Here is a 13,247-nt window from a genome sequence, read left to right on the forward strand (position 1 = left end):
CCACAACACAGCTGCATCACACTGATTCAAGGGAACAGGAGTTGCCTTCGGAAGTTGTGGGAGCTTCATCCCTGGAGGCTTTCAAGAAGAGACTGGACATCTGACATCTGTCAGAAATGGTCTAGGGCAGGGGTGGGATTCAATTTTTTAAACAACCGGTTCTGTGGGCATGGCTTAGTTGGTGGGCGTGGCTTGGTGGTCATGTGACCAGGTGGGTGTGGCTTGGTGGTCATGTGACTGGCTGGGCGTGGCCAACTCAACATCACTCACATCGAGGCAAACATCTTCTCGCCTGGCCTCTCGTGACACTCGGAATGCTGCAACAGTCGTAAGTGTGAAAAATGGTCATAAGTCACTTTTTTCAGTGCCATGGTAACTTTGAATGGTCCCTCCACACAAGCAAAGTACCAGCAAAGGAGGGGAAAAAAACTCCAGAGACGTTCCTGAGACAGGAAGTCTAGTCCTGCCAAGAATGTAATAAGGGTTAACGGAGAGGCAGTTTCTGTCAGCAACACCAGAATGTTTCCTTCCTGCCTTCCTTACAGGATTAGCCCTGTAATTTCTTCTAACAACCGGTTCTCCGAACTGCTTAGAATTTTAACCGGTTCTAGTGAATAGGGGCGAACTGGTAGAATCCCACCCCTGGTATAGGGCCTCTTGCTTGGGCGGAGGGTTGGACTAGCTGACCTACAAGGTCCCTTCCAACTCTGTTAATCTGATCTGACTCCTTGCAATGTGTTTCCTCACAAAAAGCAAACTTTATGGATTGCATGATACTGAAAAGTATTTCCAGTTTGCGAGCACCTGCTTTTTGATTACTTTAAAAAACAACAACAAAGAAACTTCACTCAAACAGAAAATAAGCATAGTAGATTTTACCCAGAAAAGCTAACATTTCTGCTTTTCTTTCATTGTTTAACATATTTCTTTTTGTTTGCCACAAAGTGTTTATTTTTTAAGACAAAAAGGCAGTCAGGCCCCAGGTTCCAAGAAGAACCGATGAAGGCTGCGAGAAGAAGATGGGTTGCTTTTTTGCAATTCAATAATCATCAAGTGGAAGTGTGATTGATTGAATTAAGTCTTCATACTTCACCAGTCCGTTGTGTCCTGTTCTGACATTCTTCAAAAGGTGGTCCACTGTAAGCAATGGCAGAATAATTGAACTTCAGGCTGCAGGTTACAGATATCCAGACTATTTATTTCAGATCTTTAATTAGATGTCAAATTGTGGATAGGCAGGAGATGAAATTATGGTAATAGCACTTAGATTTATATACTGTTTCGTAGTGCTTTCCAGCCCTCTCTAAGCAGTTTTACAGAGTCAGCCTCTTGCCCCCAACAATCTGGCTCCTCGTTTTACCCACCTTGGAAGGATGGAAGGCTGAGTCAACCTGGAGCCTGGTGAGGATCGAACTGCCAAATTGTATGCAGTCAATAGTCAGCAGAAGTGACCAGTACAGCACCAAGGCTCATGATCTTTAATTAGGATGTCAAATTGTGGATGAGTGGGAGATGAAATTATGGTAATTCAACAGCTAAAGGAAACAATTGGTGGAATAGGTGGTTCACACATCACAAAGGCGCATGATGTAGGAACCTGTGTCAGGATTCCGGCAGTCGCCCCCATTTAAATCATGAGTCTCGAGCCAAACTTCCAAAACTTCTAAAGGATTGATTGGGAGTTAAAAGGTCCGGCACTGCCTGGGTGTAGCTGACTCTGAGACACATAATTCATTGTCACCCTTGACCCTGGTTTTCCACCAGGGTGTATCGTAATTCATATCCTCCAATGGGACACATCCATAGCCCAGAGTCATCAATCAGGCTCTCCAGTTAGAATTTTGCACGGCAGAAACTCCAGTCACCTAGTTACTATCTTTGAAAACATTTGTGGAATGCGGTTTCGGTTTTGCAAGCTGCCGCACTGCTCCCCCCTCCTCCCTTTCTGTTGGCAACTCTAAAAAGACCATAGAAATATTTTATGAGTTGACAACCTGGTTTGAAGCAGGTTGAGGTTTGGGATAGGACTAACTGAAATACCTCCAAGTACGGTATAGATCAGGGGTGTCAAACTTGCAGCCTGTGGGCCAGATATGTCACGCGCTGGCCATGCCCATCCCCAGTTTACCAAAGGGGGGGAGGGAAATCACAATACATTACATGACAACGCGAGTTTGACACCCCTGGTATAGATCAATAGCCATAACACTTCGATTTATATACCCACTCTATGGCACTTTACAGAACTCTTGAGCAGTTTACAAAGTCAGCATTTGGACCCCAACAATCTGGGTCTTCATTTGACCAACCTTGGAAGGATGGAAGGCGGAGTCAACCTTGGGCCCTGTCAGGATCGAACTCCTGGCTGTGCAGAGAGTTTGCCTAGAATACTACACTCTAACCCAAAGGTCTTCCAACTTGGCAAGTCTAAGACTTGTGGGACTTCAACTCCCAGAATTCCTGAGCTAACATGACTGGAGGAGGAATTCTGGGAGTTGAAGTCCCACAAGTCTTAGACTTGCCAAGTTGGAAGACCCTTGCTCTAACCACTAGGCCACCAGGACTCGGTGTTCTTAAAGCTAAGAGCAAACTAGAGCAGGGGTCTCTAACCTTGGCAACTTGAAGTCCACCAGGCTTCAAGTGGCCAAGGTTGGAGACTCCTGAACTAGAGAGCCACCTAGATGAGTCAAATGTCTGAACCTGGGGAGTGATTATTATAAAGAGGATATCCAAGAAGAAGGAGAAAATCTTGATTGCTCCCAGCCACAAAATACTTTTTACTCCACGCTAAACCACAAAATCCACTAGCATTCCTTCTTTCATGCACCTGTTCTGTGTGCCTGGTTGCTGATTTCTCCTAGCCCAGAATCTGAAACCACAAAGCCCTTCAACAATTCAGTGGAACTGAAGTGTTTATTATGCCGCAGAAAAATATTAAAAATAGAGGAAAATTAATCATGAAATGTGTCTTAATTTATTTAATTTGAATTTAAATAAAAATCCCTATTCGTTTTTATCCCAAGTGCCTACTTTTTGGAAACTGGCCTTCCACCCACTGTTGAGGGTCCTATGAAGATTTTTAGGTTCTTCCTACACTGAGAGTAGATGCTTAGCTTTTAACTCTACCAATTGACAGAATCCTGCACCAAGTTACCAGGTCTGCTGTGCTGAATAGAAACACTATGCGGTGGAGGAAAAGCTATAGGAAAGAAAACGGTGTTTTCCAGCTTTACCATTGCGGTATGCTGGACTGTAATATTTATACCGATACTCTGGGATGGGTCTCCAACCTTGGCAACTTTAAGACTTGTGGACTTCAACTTCCAGAGTTCCTTAGCCAATTTACATCTGCATGGGCATTCATTCTTTTGCATCGTCACAGCCCTGTCAGTTCAACCCTCCACAACAGTCCCTGTTTCTCATGTGTCTCTTTGGGAAGATTAATTGCCCAGCCCTGATCTAGAGGACACAAATTAACCTAGTTAATTAACAATGATACCCTGTTTCCCTGAAAACAAGACCCAGCCAGAAAATAAGCCCTAGCGTGGTCTTCCGGGATGCTCATAATATAAGCCCTACCCCCAACAATAAGCCCCAGTTAAGAATGTCAGCCAGACGGATGCATTTAGTACCGTGTTTTCCCCCCAAAAAGGTCTAACCAGAAAATAAGCCCTAATGCATCTTTTGGAGCAAAAAATTAATATAAGACCAAGTCTTATTTTAGGGGAAACACAGGAATGTAGCCGCCTTTGCTCGCTCCCTCTTCCCTTCCATCTTCCTGTACAGTTGTACCTTGGTACTCAACTGCTTCAAAACTCATTAAATTTGGTTCTGGATGCATTTTGAGGTGAACATGTCGTCCCAGTGCTCAGCCTTTGTACTCAATGTGCTGCTATGGGAAGAGGGGAATCGTTATGGGGAACAAACAGGAAGTCAGCCATGCTGCCAGAGAAGGGGGTCAGCCATAGAGGGCGGACTGGGAAGGTCACCGACTTAGAAAAAGGGACAGATAGAAAGTTCTTCCCGGTCAAAACAAAGGGTCACCTGGTTTGTTTAGGACTTGTCCTTTTAAGTACCCATCGCAGCGCCCAGAATGAATTAAGGCCAAGTACTGAGGGCTACTGTCTTTGGACAAAGCCCTCTTCCAAGGGTCAAGGCATAAAGACCTTTGCCCGAGACTCACCCTCTTCCTTGGATAGCTTCTCTCCAAGGTTCATTAGCTTCGCCTGCAATTCAGCCACGGAGATGAATCCGGTCCTTTGCTGGTCTACCATTAACATGGCCAGAAGGATTTCATTCCTTGGATCTTCCTGCTGCATTTGCCTATACATCATGGTCAGGAAAGTTGAAAAATCCAGTTCTTCGTTGACATCTGTAAGTGAGAAGGAAGCACTGCATGAAAAGAAAACTATTAAAGCCCATCACTTAGCACAGGGGTCCCCAACCACCGGTCCGCGGAACAAGTCCTACCGGGCCGCTGGCTTGCTGGCGCCGTCATCTTTTTTTGATGAAAAAGTGCTTCCGGTGAGCTTTTCCGGGTAGAAAGCCATTTCTCAAAAGATGGGCAGAGAAAGCCATTTCACCCAGAAAGCTCACGAGCTACGCCGCCATCTTTTTGATGAAACGTGCTTCCGGTGAGGTAACCGGAAGCACTTTTTCATCAAAAAGATGGCGGCGCCAGCTGATGCCGGTACCGGGCGCGGCGTAAAAAAGGTTGGGGATCACTGACTTAGCATGTCTCTCCACGTAAATCAGAGTTGCCTGCTTGTCATCTTAAGCTGGCTGTCAGTTTTGGAAGCCATATTAGCACCAGGAGCTTCCACGCTGCTACATTCCTGTGCCTGGGAAATTGGGTGGGGGGGGTTTGTAGAGTGTATGTAGTTATACACAAGAGCGTTCCTCCTTTCGGTCAAGGCCATGGTTTTCCTGGTTGAAGGGGTGTCTCACATTGGGACAGATGGTGATTGGGCCATATGATGGACTGATGGGTGCAGGGGTTGGGTTTTGGACTTTTGAATTACTAAGGGAAAACCCAGAACTCCCAGATTCGGGTTTTCCCAGATGGGCCAGTATGACTCTTCTAATAAAATGGAACTTTGAGAAAACGCCTGCCTCGGAGTTTTGATGTTGGAGTTTGGGGTTTTCTGGAACACTGACATTAACCCAAATCTCTAGTATGGAGCCTAGAACCAAATGTCAGTGTCATGGCTTCCTGCCCCTTTGGAGTAAGGAAATGCACAAAGACATTTTAAAATAGTCTTCCTACAATAAGGAGTACGATAGAAAGTTCCTGATCGCCCCAGACTCTGCCAAGAATGAAATATCCTAGCCCTGCCTGCCAGCCCATGTGTGAAATAGCTCTGGCTTTACAGATCTCTTTGGAGATTCTCAGTCATCCAGGTCACGGTTCAGGGGTGGGATTCAACTGGTGTTACCACCGATTTGTTGAGAGAGTACCGGTTTTGTGTGCGCGTGTTCAGCATTTGCAAAAAAAAAACAACAGCTGTGCCGCCCAGACAGCTGACAAGCGCTGCGTGTGGGTGTGCAGCGTTTGAAAATCCTCCTCTTTCCTGCTTTTTCAACCTCAACCGTGCCGCGCAAAGCAGGTGAGGTTGAAAAAGCAGGAAATAAAGGACAGCCAAGAGCCCAGGCGGGCGGGTGGGCCAAACAGAGGACCAAAAGATCATTGCAGCGAACTTGGTTTGGCGTCTGCTGCTCTTCAGAGCTACCGGTTCTATAGAACCGGGCCGAACCGGTAGCATCCCATCCCTGTCACGGTTGTCCCAAAGAAGCTTTTTCCAAGAGGCAGTTGAAAAAGGCAGTTCTTGGTTTTTTCCTTGAAAACCTCACTTCCCATCCAAAGAAGCTTCTTCACTTCTTCAGAAGGTTGAAGAAGGTTCTTGGATGAGAAGCTAAATCTCTTCAAGAAAAAACAGATAGTTCAGTTGACTTTTGAAAAAGCACCGTGTGATAGCTTTACAGACCTTGTTCCACTCCCATAGGTCAAGTTTGGGTCCAGGTACCAAAAGGTGACCCATTTCTGCTCCAAGCTAACATCCTAGTTTTCCATAATGACTGGATGCTTAATTTTTGTAAAGAAAGGCCGAAAGAGAAGTAATTTGAAGCTCTGAAGGTTTCCCCAAACTGTCCCTGTCATCTTTTCTCCTGCATCACCACAGGAGGATAGTTTCATATCCTTGAATATGAACTATATTTCATATTTCAGCTGATCTTTCTGTAGATCAGTACTACGCTTTCCTTAGAAAGCGTAGAATTATTTTCATTTTATTTCTATAATACCAGAATAAAAAGAAAAATTTGCAGAACCAGTTCAACGATGATTTGTAGCAAGCTCTTCACATTTCTTTAACCATTTGAGATGCTGACCAGAATTCTAAAGATCCTTTGCCAATAGTGACTATATTCAAGGAGAAGTCCAAAAAAGCTCCCAATTCGTTTAAATTGAATAAATCTGTGGAACAAGCTCCCAACTGCTGAGATTTGCATTTCAAAAGCTTACCATGTTTCCCAGCTTAGAAAACAACCTTAGAAGGCAAAAATGCAAGATTATTTTCAAAAGGATTGATTTTCTTTAGTAAAATAACAAACCACACAGTAGAGATATATATATATATATAGCTCCAGGCTGAACTCTGCATTCTTGGTATTCTCCGAGCTAGATTGTAAAACAGTGGCCCTCAAACCCCAATCTGTGGCTTGTTGGGAACCGGACTGCGCAAGCCATGTGCTAGTGAGTGAAGCTTCATCTGCACACGCAGGTTGTATAGTCATGGCTAGGAGAGATTTTGCACCTTGGTATTGTGTCCCCAGTTGTACCTGTTTCTTGATTGGCAAGCTTTACTCTCAGTCCCTCCCAAAAGGGCCACTGTAATGAAAACTGCAAATTGCCCTTGAAAAGCATGCAAAATGCAGCGATGCAGGAAATTACCGATGCCCCAAGAATGGCACATTACATCTCTGCTCCATGAGCTGCACTGGCTGCCAGATTGCTTCCAGGTTCAGCCAAGGGGCTGGTTTTGATTTTTAAAGGCCAATATGGGATGGAGCTGGGTTATTTATGAGCCGTGGTGGCACAGTGGTTAGAATGTAGTACTGTGGGCTGCTTCTGCTGACTGCCAGCTGCCAGCAGTTTGGCAGTTTGATCCTGACTGGCTCAAGATTGACTCAACCTTCCTTCCTTCCAAGGTTGGTAAAATGAGGACCCAGATTGTTGGGGGCAACAGGCTGACTCTGTAAACTGCTTAGAGAGGGCTGGAAAGCACCATGAAGCGGTATATAAGTCTAAGTGCTATTTCTATTGCTATTATTTCAGGCAGCACATCTTCCCGTCCCATCAACTGGGAAACAAACTCTGCAGGGAGTGGGAAATCAAACACGTTCCTGACATGCTTAGCTAACAACTTTGTCATACAAGAGGTAGAGGAGGGAACTAGAGGGACAGCGACATTAGACCTCCGTCTTACATATATGAAATGAAATAATTGAGGGAGTAGATCAGGGGTGGGATTCAAATATTTTAACAACCGGCTCTGTGGGCGTGGCTTAGGTGGTGGGCATGGATTAGGTGGTGGGTGTGGCTTGGTGGTCATATTATTGGCTGGGCGTGGCCAACTCAATATCACTCACATCGGGGCACGCATCTCCTCGCCTGGCCTCTCATGACGGTGGGGATGCTGCAACAGTCATAAGTGTGAAAAATGGTCATAAGTCACTTTTTTCAGTGCCATTGTAACTTTGAATGGTCACTTCACACAAGCAAAGTACCAGCAAAGAAGGGAAAAAAACTCCAGAGAAGTTCCAGAGACAGGAAGTCTAGTCCTGCCAAGAATGTAATAAGGGTGAACGGAGAGGCAGTTTCTGTAAGCAACACCAGAATGTTTCCTTCCTGCCTTCCTTACAGGATTAGGCCCTAGAGAAATAATACCACAGAGATGGACAAGCAAGACGACCAGCATGGTTGCATAAAGAATTAGTAGACAAATTGAGGGACAAAAAGGTCAAATTGAGGGACATGCTGAATCTACCAGGAAGGACTCAGGAAAGCCAAAGGCCCAGAATGAGCTAAGACTTGCAACAAAACGTTAAAAATAATCTAAAAGGTTTCTTACAAGAAGGAAGTTAAGGAAACAAAAGATCCATTAATGGGAGCACATGGCTAGAAGGTGTCAGGCAGCAGGGAGAAATAGTGTGGAGCTTGCCAGCTAGGTGGTTAGATTGTTTGTAAGACTCTGAGTGTACTTGCCCCTGTTTACTGTTTATGCTATTTAATCATTTGACAGTTTTGGCTGTTGCTATTTTAATTATGTGAGTCACGCAGAGTCACATATGTGTGATGGGCGGCTATGTAAATTCAACAAATACATAAAAAAGGCAAAATAACTATTAAGCGCAGTGGAAATTCAACTTACTTTACTTTTAATTTGGAAAGATATGGAAAAATCTTGCTAAGAAAATGGATTTATTTCCAGCTTTAAGCGGCATGATGATGACAAATGGATTGATGGGGCCAAGATTGATGGCTTATCTATCCCTGAAATATTGTTATGTTTATATTACGATCAAATTTAAATTTGTAGTATCATAGAGGGATAGAATAAAGACCATATGAAGTGTTAGTACCAGTTTATAATGCCTTAGTAAGACCACACTTGGACTACTGCATCCATTTTTGATCAACATGATATAAAAAAGATGTAGAGACTCTAGAAAAAGTACAGAAAAAAGCAACCAGGATGATGAGGGGACTGAAGACTAAAACATACGATGAACGGTTGCAGGAACTGGGCTTGGCTAGTCTAGGGAAGAAAAGGACCAGGGGAGACATGAGAGCAGCCTTCCAGCATTTGAGGAGCTGCCACAGAGAGGAGGAAGGGGGTCAAGCTGTTTTCTAAAGCGCCTGTAGACCAGACAAGGAATAATGGATGGACACTGAATAAGGAGAGAACCAACCTAGAACTAAGGAGAAATGACAGTGAGAAAAATTAATCAGTGGAACAACTTAACTTCAGAAGATTTGGGTGCTCTATCACTGGAGGCTGTCCAATCATTTGTCTAAAATGGAATAGTCTCTCCTGCTCAAGCAAGGGGTTAGACTAGCTGACCTCCAAGGTTCCTTCCAACTCTGTTATTCTATGTTATTTCAGCCCCTTTATTAATGATCCTTAATGTAAACTTTCCCTTTTCTCATCTGCTGAACGTTTAAGATAAATTTAATACATTTACCATTAGAATAGAATAACATATATTTGTAGAGAGCCCAAGGCAGTTCCTACTTGCTGTCACACATCTATTTTAAAGGTAAAAGGAAATCAGCCTCTGGTATCAGCATCTTACCAGGAAAATGTGCTCCGTTTGAATTATCATACATTTTCCAGGTTCAGTGAAGGCTTGTGGACTTCAATTCCCAGAATTCTCCAGCCAAGTTTGGGGACCCCTGTTTTGTACCATGGACATATAGCTGCATCCCCTGGAATCTTTCCATATGGTGTCACTGGTGCAGAACAACACATGACTGGGAACATATATGTGAATTACATTTAATGTTAATTAAATACACACATTTGGCTGATCTTCAAAAGTTAAGCAGGGAGGGAGGGAGGGGGATCTTACTGACACTTACCGATCTTGTGGAGCTGAAGGTGCCTGGCCACCTCTCCCAGAGTTGGGCTGGTGCCCAAACTGCGCATGACAACGATAAGATCGCTGGCCTTGATTCTGCCTTTCTGCCTTTTGTCATACAGGGAAAAACACTCCTTGAATTCTGTTTAGGAGAAAAGGAGAAGGACCATGGGATGGTTTCTGAGGCTGAGAGGCAAGGAATGTCTGGGCTCAACTCTCCACAGGAGGGAGGATCAAGCGTAAATTCAATTATTATTTCAATTGCTACTGAGTTTACAAGAACCCAATCATCCTGCAGCTACTATGAGCGTAGCCCTAAAAGCACAGATGTCTTCATCCTTGCCTTTTGGTGGACTCACAGATGTGTCTACAAGGTTTTCTTGGCAGGGCTGGTGGGTCACCATCCTCATCTTCTCTTATGTCTTCCTGACTTCTTAGTTTGGCCTAGGGCAGAGGTCTCCAAACTTGGCCGCTTGAAGACTTATGGACTTCAACTCTCAGAAGCAGAGCTGGCTGGAGAATTCTGGGAGTTGAAGTCCACAGGTCTTAAAGTTGGCCCAAGTTTGGGGACCCCTGGCCTAAAGCAACGAGGCCTCCTTCTAGTCTCTATCCAAGTTCTATCCAAGAGATATCCTGCTTCCTTTCTGAACTCAGAAAAGGTCACTCAGGGGCCAATGCTTGCTGGGATATTTATGTATTAAATTTGTATGCCGCCCATCTCACAGGCAAAGTCATACACATATTAGTTATTTAATTATTAGATCTTTTTTTCCAGATAAGGTATATAACATTCTGTCCTCCGTTTTTCCCACCATAAATCCCGTGATCTTGGTGCATCTGAGAGTTTAGGTAATCCTCAACTTACAACAATAATGGAGCTGACTCATTATGGTCCTAAGTTGGGATGGTCTTAAAGTGGGTCACCCATATGACTGACCTGAATTTTAAGAGTTTTTCAGTGGTGGCCATAAAGTTGTAGTGGTTAAGCAATCCCCAAGGTTGTTAAGCAAAGCCATTGTTCACTAAGGGGCATCTCTGTAGGAAACTGGATGTAAAGGCTGCGTTTTGGCTAAAACTGAAAATGGCCGTAAATGCAGGATGGTTGCTGAGTCTCCAAAATGTGGTCACATGACTGTCATCAGAACTATGGAGGGGAGGGGTGTCTGTCATAACTTTGAAGATTTGCTAAGGTCATAAGTCAAAGACTTACCTGTAGTTGGTCTGTCACCAATGAGCTTCCATGGCTGATTAGATTAGTTTAGATTAGATTAGATTAGATTAGAATAGAATAGAATAGAATAGAATAGAATAGAATAAGGAATGGAATAGAATGGAATAGAGAAAGAAGGAAGGAGAATAGAATAGAATAGAATAGAATAGAATAGAATAGAATAGAATAGAATAGAATAGAATAGAATGGAATGGAATGGAATGGAATGGGATGGGATGGGATGGGATGGGATGGGATGGGATGGAATAGAATAAGGAATGGAACAGAACAGAACAGAACAGAACAGAATAGAATAGAATAGAATATGGAATGGAATGGAATGGAATAGAATAGAGTAGAATAGAATAAGAATAAGAATAGAATAGAATAAGAATAAGAATAAGAATAAGAATAAGAATAGAATAGAATAGAATAGAATAGAATAGAATAGAATAGAATAGAATAGAATAGAATAGAATAGAATTCTTTATTGGCCAAGTGTGATTGGACACACAAGGAATTTGTCTTGGTGCAAATGCTTTCAGTGTACATAAAAGAAAACATACATTCATCAAGAATCATAAGGTCCAACACTTAATGATTGTCATAGGGTACAATAAGCCATCAAGTCATACTAGGAAACAATATAAATTGTAAGGATACAAGCGACAAAGTCACAGTCATACAGTCACAAGTGGGAGGGGATGGGCGATAGGGAGTGATGAGAAGGTTAATAGTGATAGTAGTGCAGACTTTGTAAATAGTTGGACAGTGTTGGGGGAATTATTTGTTTAGCAGAGTGATGGTGTTGGGGGAAAAACTGTCCTTGTGTCTAGTAGTTCTGGTGTGCAGGGCTCTATAGCGTCGTTTTGAGGAAAGGAGTTGAAACAGTTTATGTCTGGGATGTGAGGGGTCTGTAGATATTTTCCCAGCCCCCTTTTTGACTCGTGCAGTACACAGGTCCTCCACGGAAGTCAGGTTAGTAGCAATTGTTTTTCCTGCAGTTTAATGCACTTGAACCTGAGTTTCTATGGTCCTGTCCAATACCTTCACCCCTGCGCTTATTAGACTAGCCAGTGAGGTATACAAAGCCGCAGATGCAAGTGACCTTCTAGCCCTCCTATCTTAGCTGGTGGCTGGTGCCCCTTTGACCCCGAAAGTGCCCCCACCTCTAAGGACAGCTTGCCCTTCTTCCAGAAACTCTACCGGGTCCCTTCTGTCCTGGCATTTATACCTTTTTTTCCAAGCAATATAATTGCTACCTAGCAACTCTTGGAAAGGACAATGCAGCAAGAGGTCATTCACATGCTAATGTAGCCCTGAAAGGCAAGGCAAGAATTGTAGCCTTTTTAAAGAATGCAAAGAGTGTGACCGACACTCTTCAGATGGACAGGAACATTTTACCTAGGGATCAATCGCAGGTTTCATAGATGGAAGTTGTACAAAACATATGTGCCTCTCCTGGTCTTACAAATTCTTTCGTAGGGAAGTGGAAAGGGACCTGCCCTGCTCTGCCCTCCCAGAAAGCTGGAGTCAAGTTTTGGAGTCAAGGAAGACCAGGATGCACGTAATGAAAGAGAAGGGTAATAAGCTGCCCTTTTGAAATGAGAAAGGCACCTACCATTGATCTGATCCTGGGTTAGAAACTTTGCCTGCAAGACAAAAAGGGAAAACAACAATGAAGCAACCTCATTCTGCTCTGCCAAAGGATCCCCCAGCCACCATCCTGGCCAAATTGTTCCCAGTCACCATTTGGAAGGTTTTGGGGTGCAGATGCTGGTTCTTCCCCGGCTGCCCTGCCTGCCTTCCACCCCCAGCTTCCTCGTTGATGAAGGGGGCGAAGTCCACTCATCCCAGAGAGTGGTAGCAGCAGGTGTAATAAATACCTTTAGTCGTCATGGATACAATCCAGGTTGAGGGTCAAATTTCAGCTGTTAGCAAGCAACAGCAACCAGATCCGGGACTGTTCTGTGTTTGCAGGAATTATTTTCCGGCTCTCTCTTCTTGACAAGGACTTGGCTTTTTGTACTGCACAGAGCAGATAAGAACACCATCTTTCTAAAGCCTTCAAGTATTCCGTTAGATGCCAGTGGCTTCACAGTCTCCAGCCTCCTTCAAGACAGGTTAAGTAGGGTTCAACCCAAGGCATTTGCAAAGCCTCGACATGTTGCTTAACTCAAAAAGAGGTCACTCCATTAAAAGCTTGCTTTCTAGGCATTGGAACCGGCTGAAAGGGAGAAATGGCCGAATATTTAGAAAGACCTTACCTAAACTTCCATCTTTGTTTTTACCAGGAGACATTTTGAGTACAATTACTAACGGCAATACAAGAATATATATATTTTGACTTCTGGGCACAGGGGTGGCTAAGCAGCAGTATCTCCCTTATCAATGAGAG

At 43.8% G+C, this 13,247-nt stretch overlaps 1 protein-coding gene across 1 annotated transcript; it reads right to left on the reverse strand.

The window, feature by feature from the left end:
- Positions 1-860: 860 nt before the first annotated feature.
- On the reverse strand, positions 861-12,724 carry CALML4 (calmodulin like 4). The gene is made up of 5 exons (XM_026687906.2): positions 12,599-12,724; positions 12,471-12,501; positions 9,641-9,781; positions 4,184-4,372; positions 861-1,137 (listed from the first exon to the last, which is right to left on the reverse strand). Exons 1-5 carry the CDS (start codon positions 12,599-12,601, stop codon positions 1,040-1,042), a joined length of 462 nt encoding a protein of 153 aa, XP_026543691.1. The 5' UTR covers positions 12,602-12,724; the 3' UTR covers positions 861-1,039.
- Positions 12,725-13,247: the final 523 nt, after the last annotated feature.

This window comes from Notechis scutatus, chromosome 11 (assembly GCF_049901735.1).
Source record: "Notechis scutatus isolate UNSWTSFEM ecotype Mainland chromosome 11, rNotScu1.2, whole genome shotgun sequence".
Lineage (NCBI taxonomy): Eukaryota > Metazoa > Chordata > Lepidosauria > Squamata > Elapidae > Notechis > Notechis scutatus.

Coding starts and splice junctions, on each gene's coding strand:
- CALML4 (XM_026687906.2), bottom strand. Junction 9,782..12,470: donor AACCCAGGATCAGATCAATG/GTAGGTGCCTTT, acceptor TCTCCTAAACAG/AATTCAAGGAGTGTTTTTCC. Junction 4,373..9,640: donor CCTTCAGCTCCACAAGATCG/GTAAGTGTCAGT, acceptor TCTCACTTACAG/ATGTCAACGAAGAACTGGAT.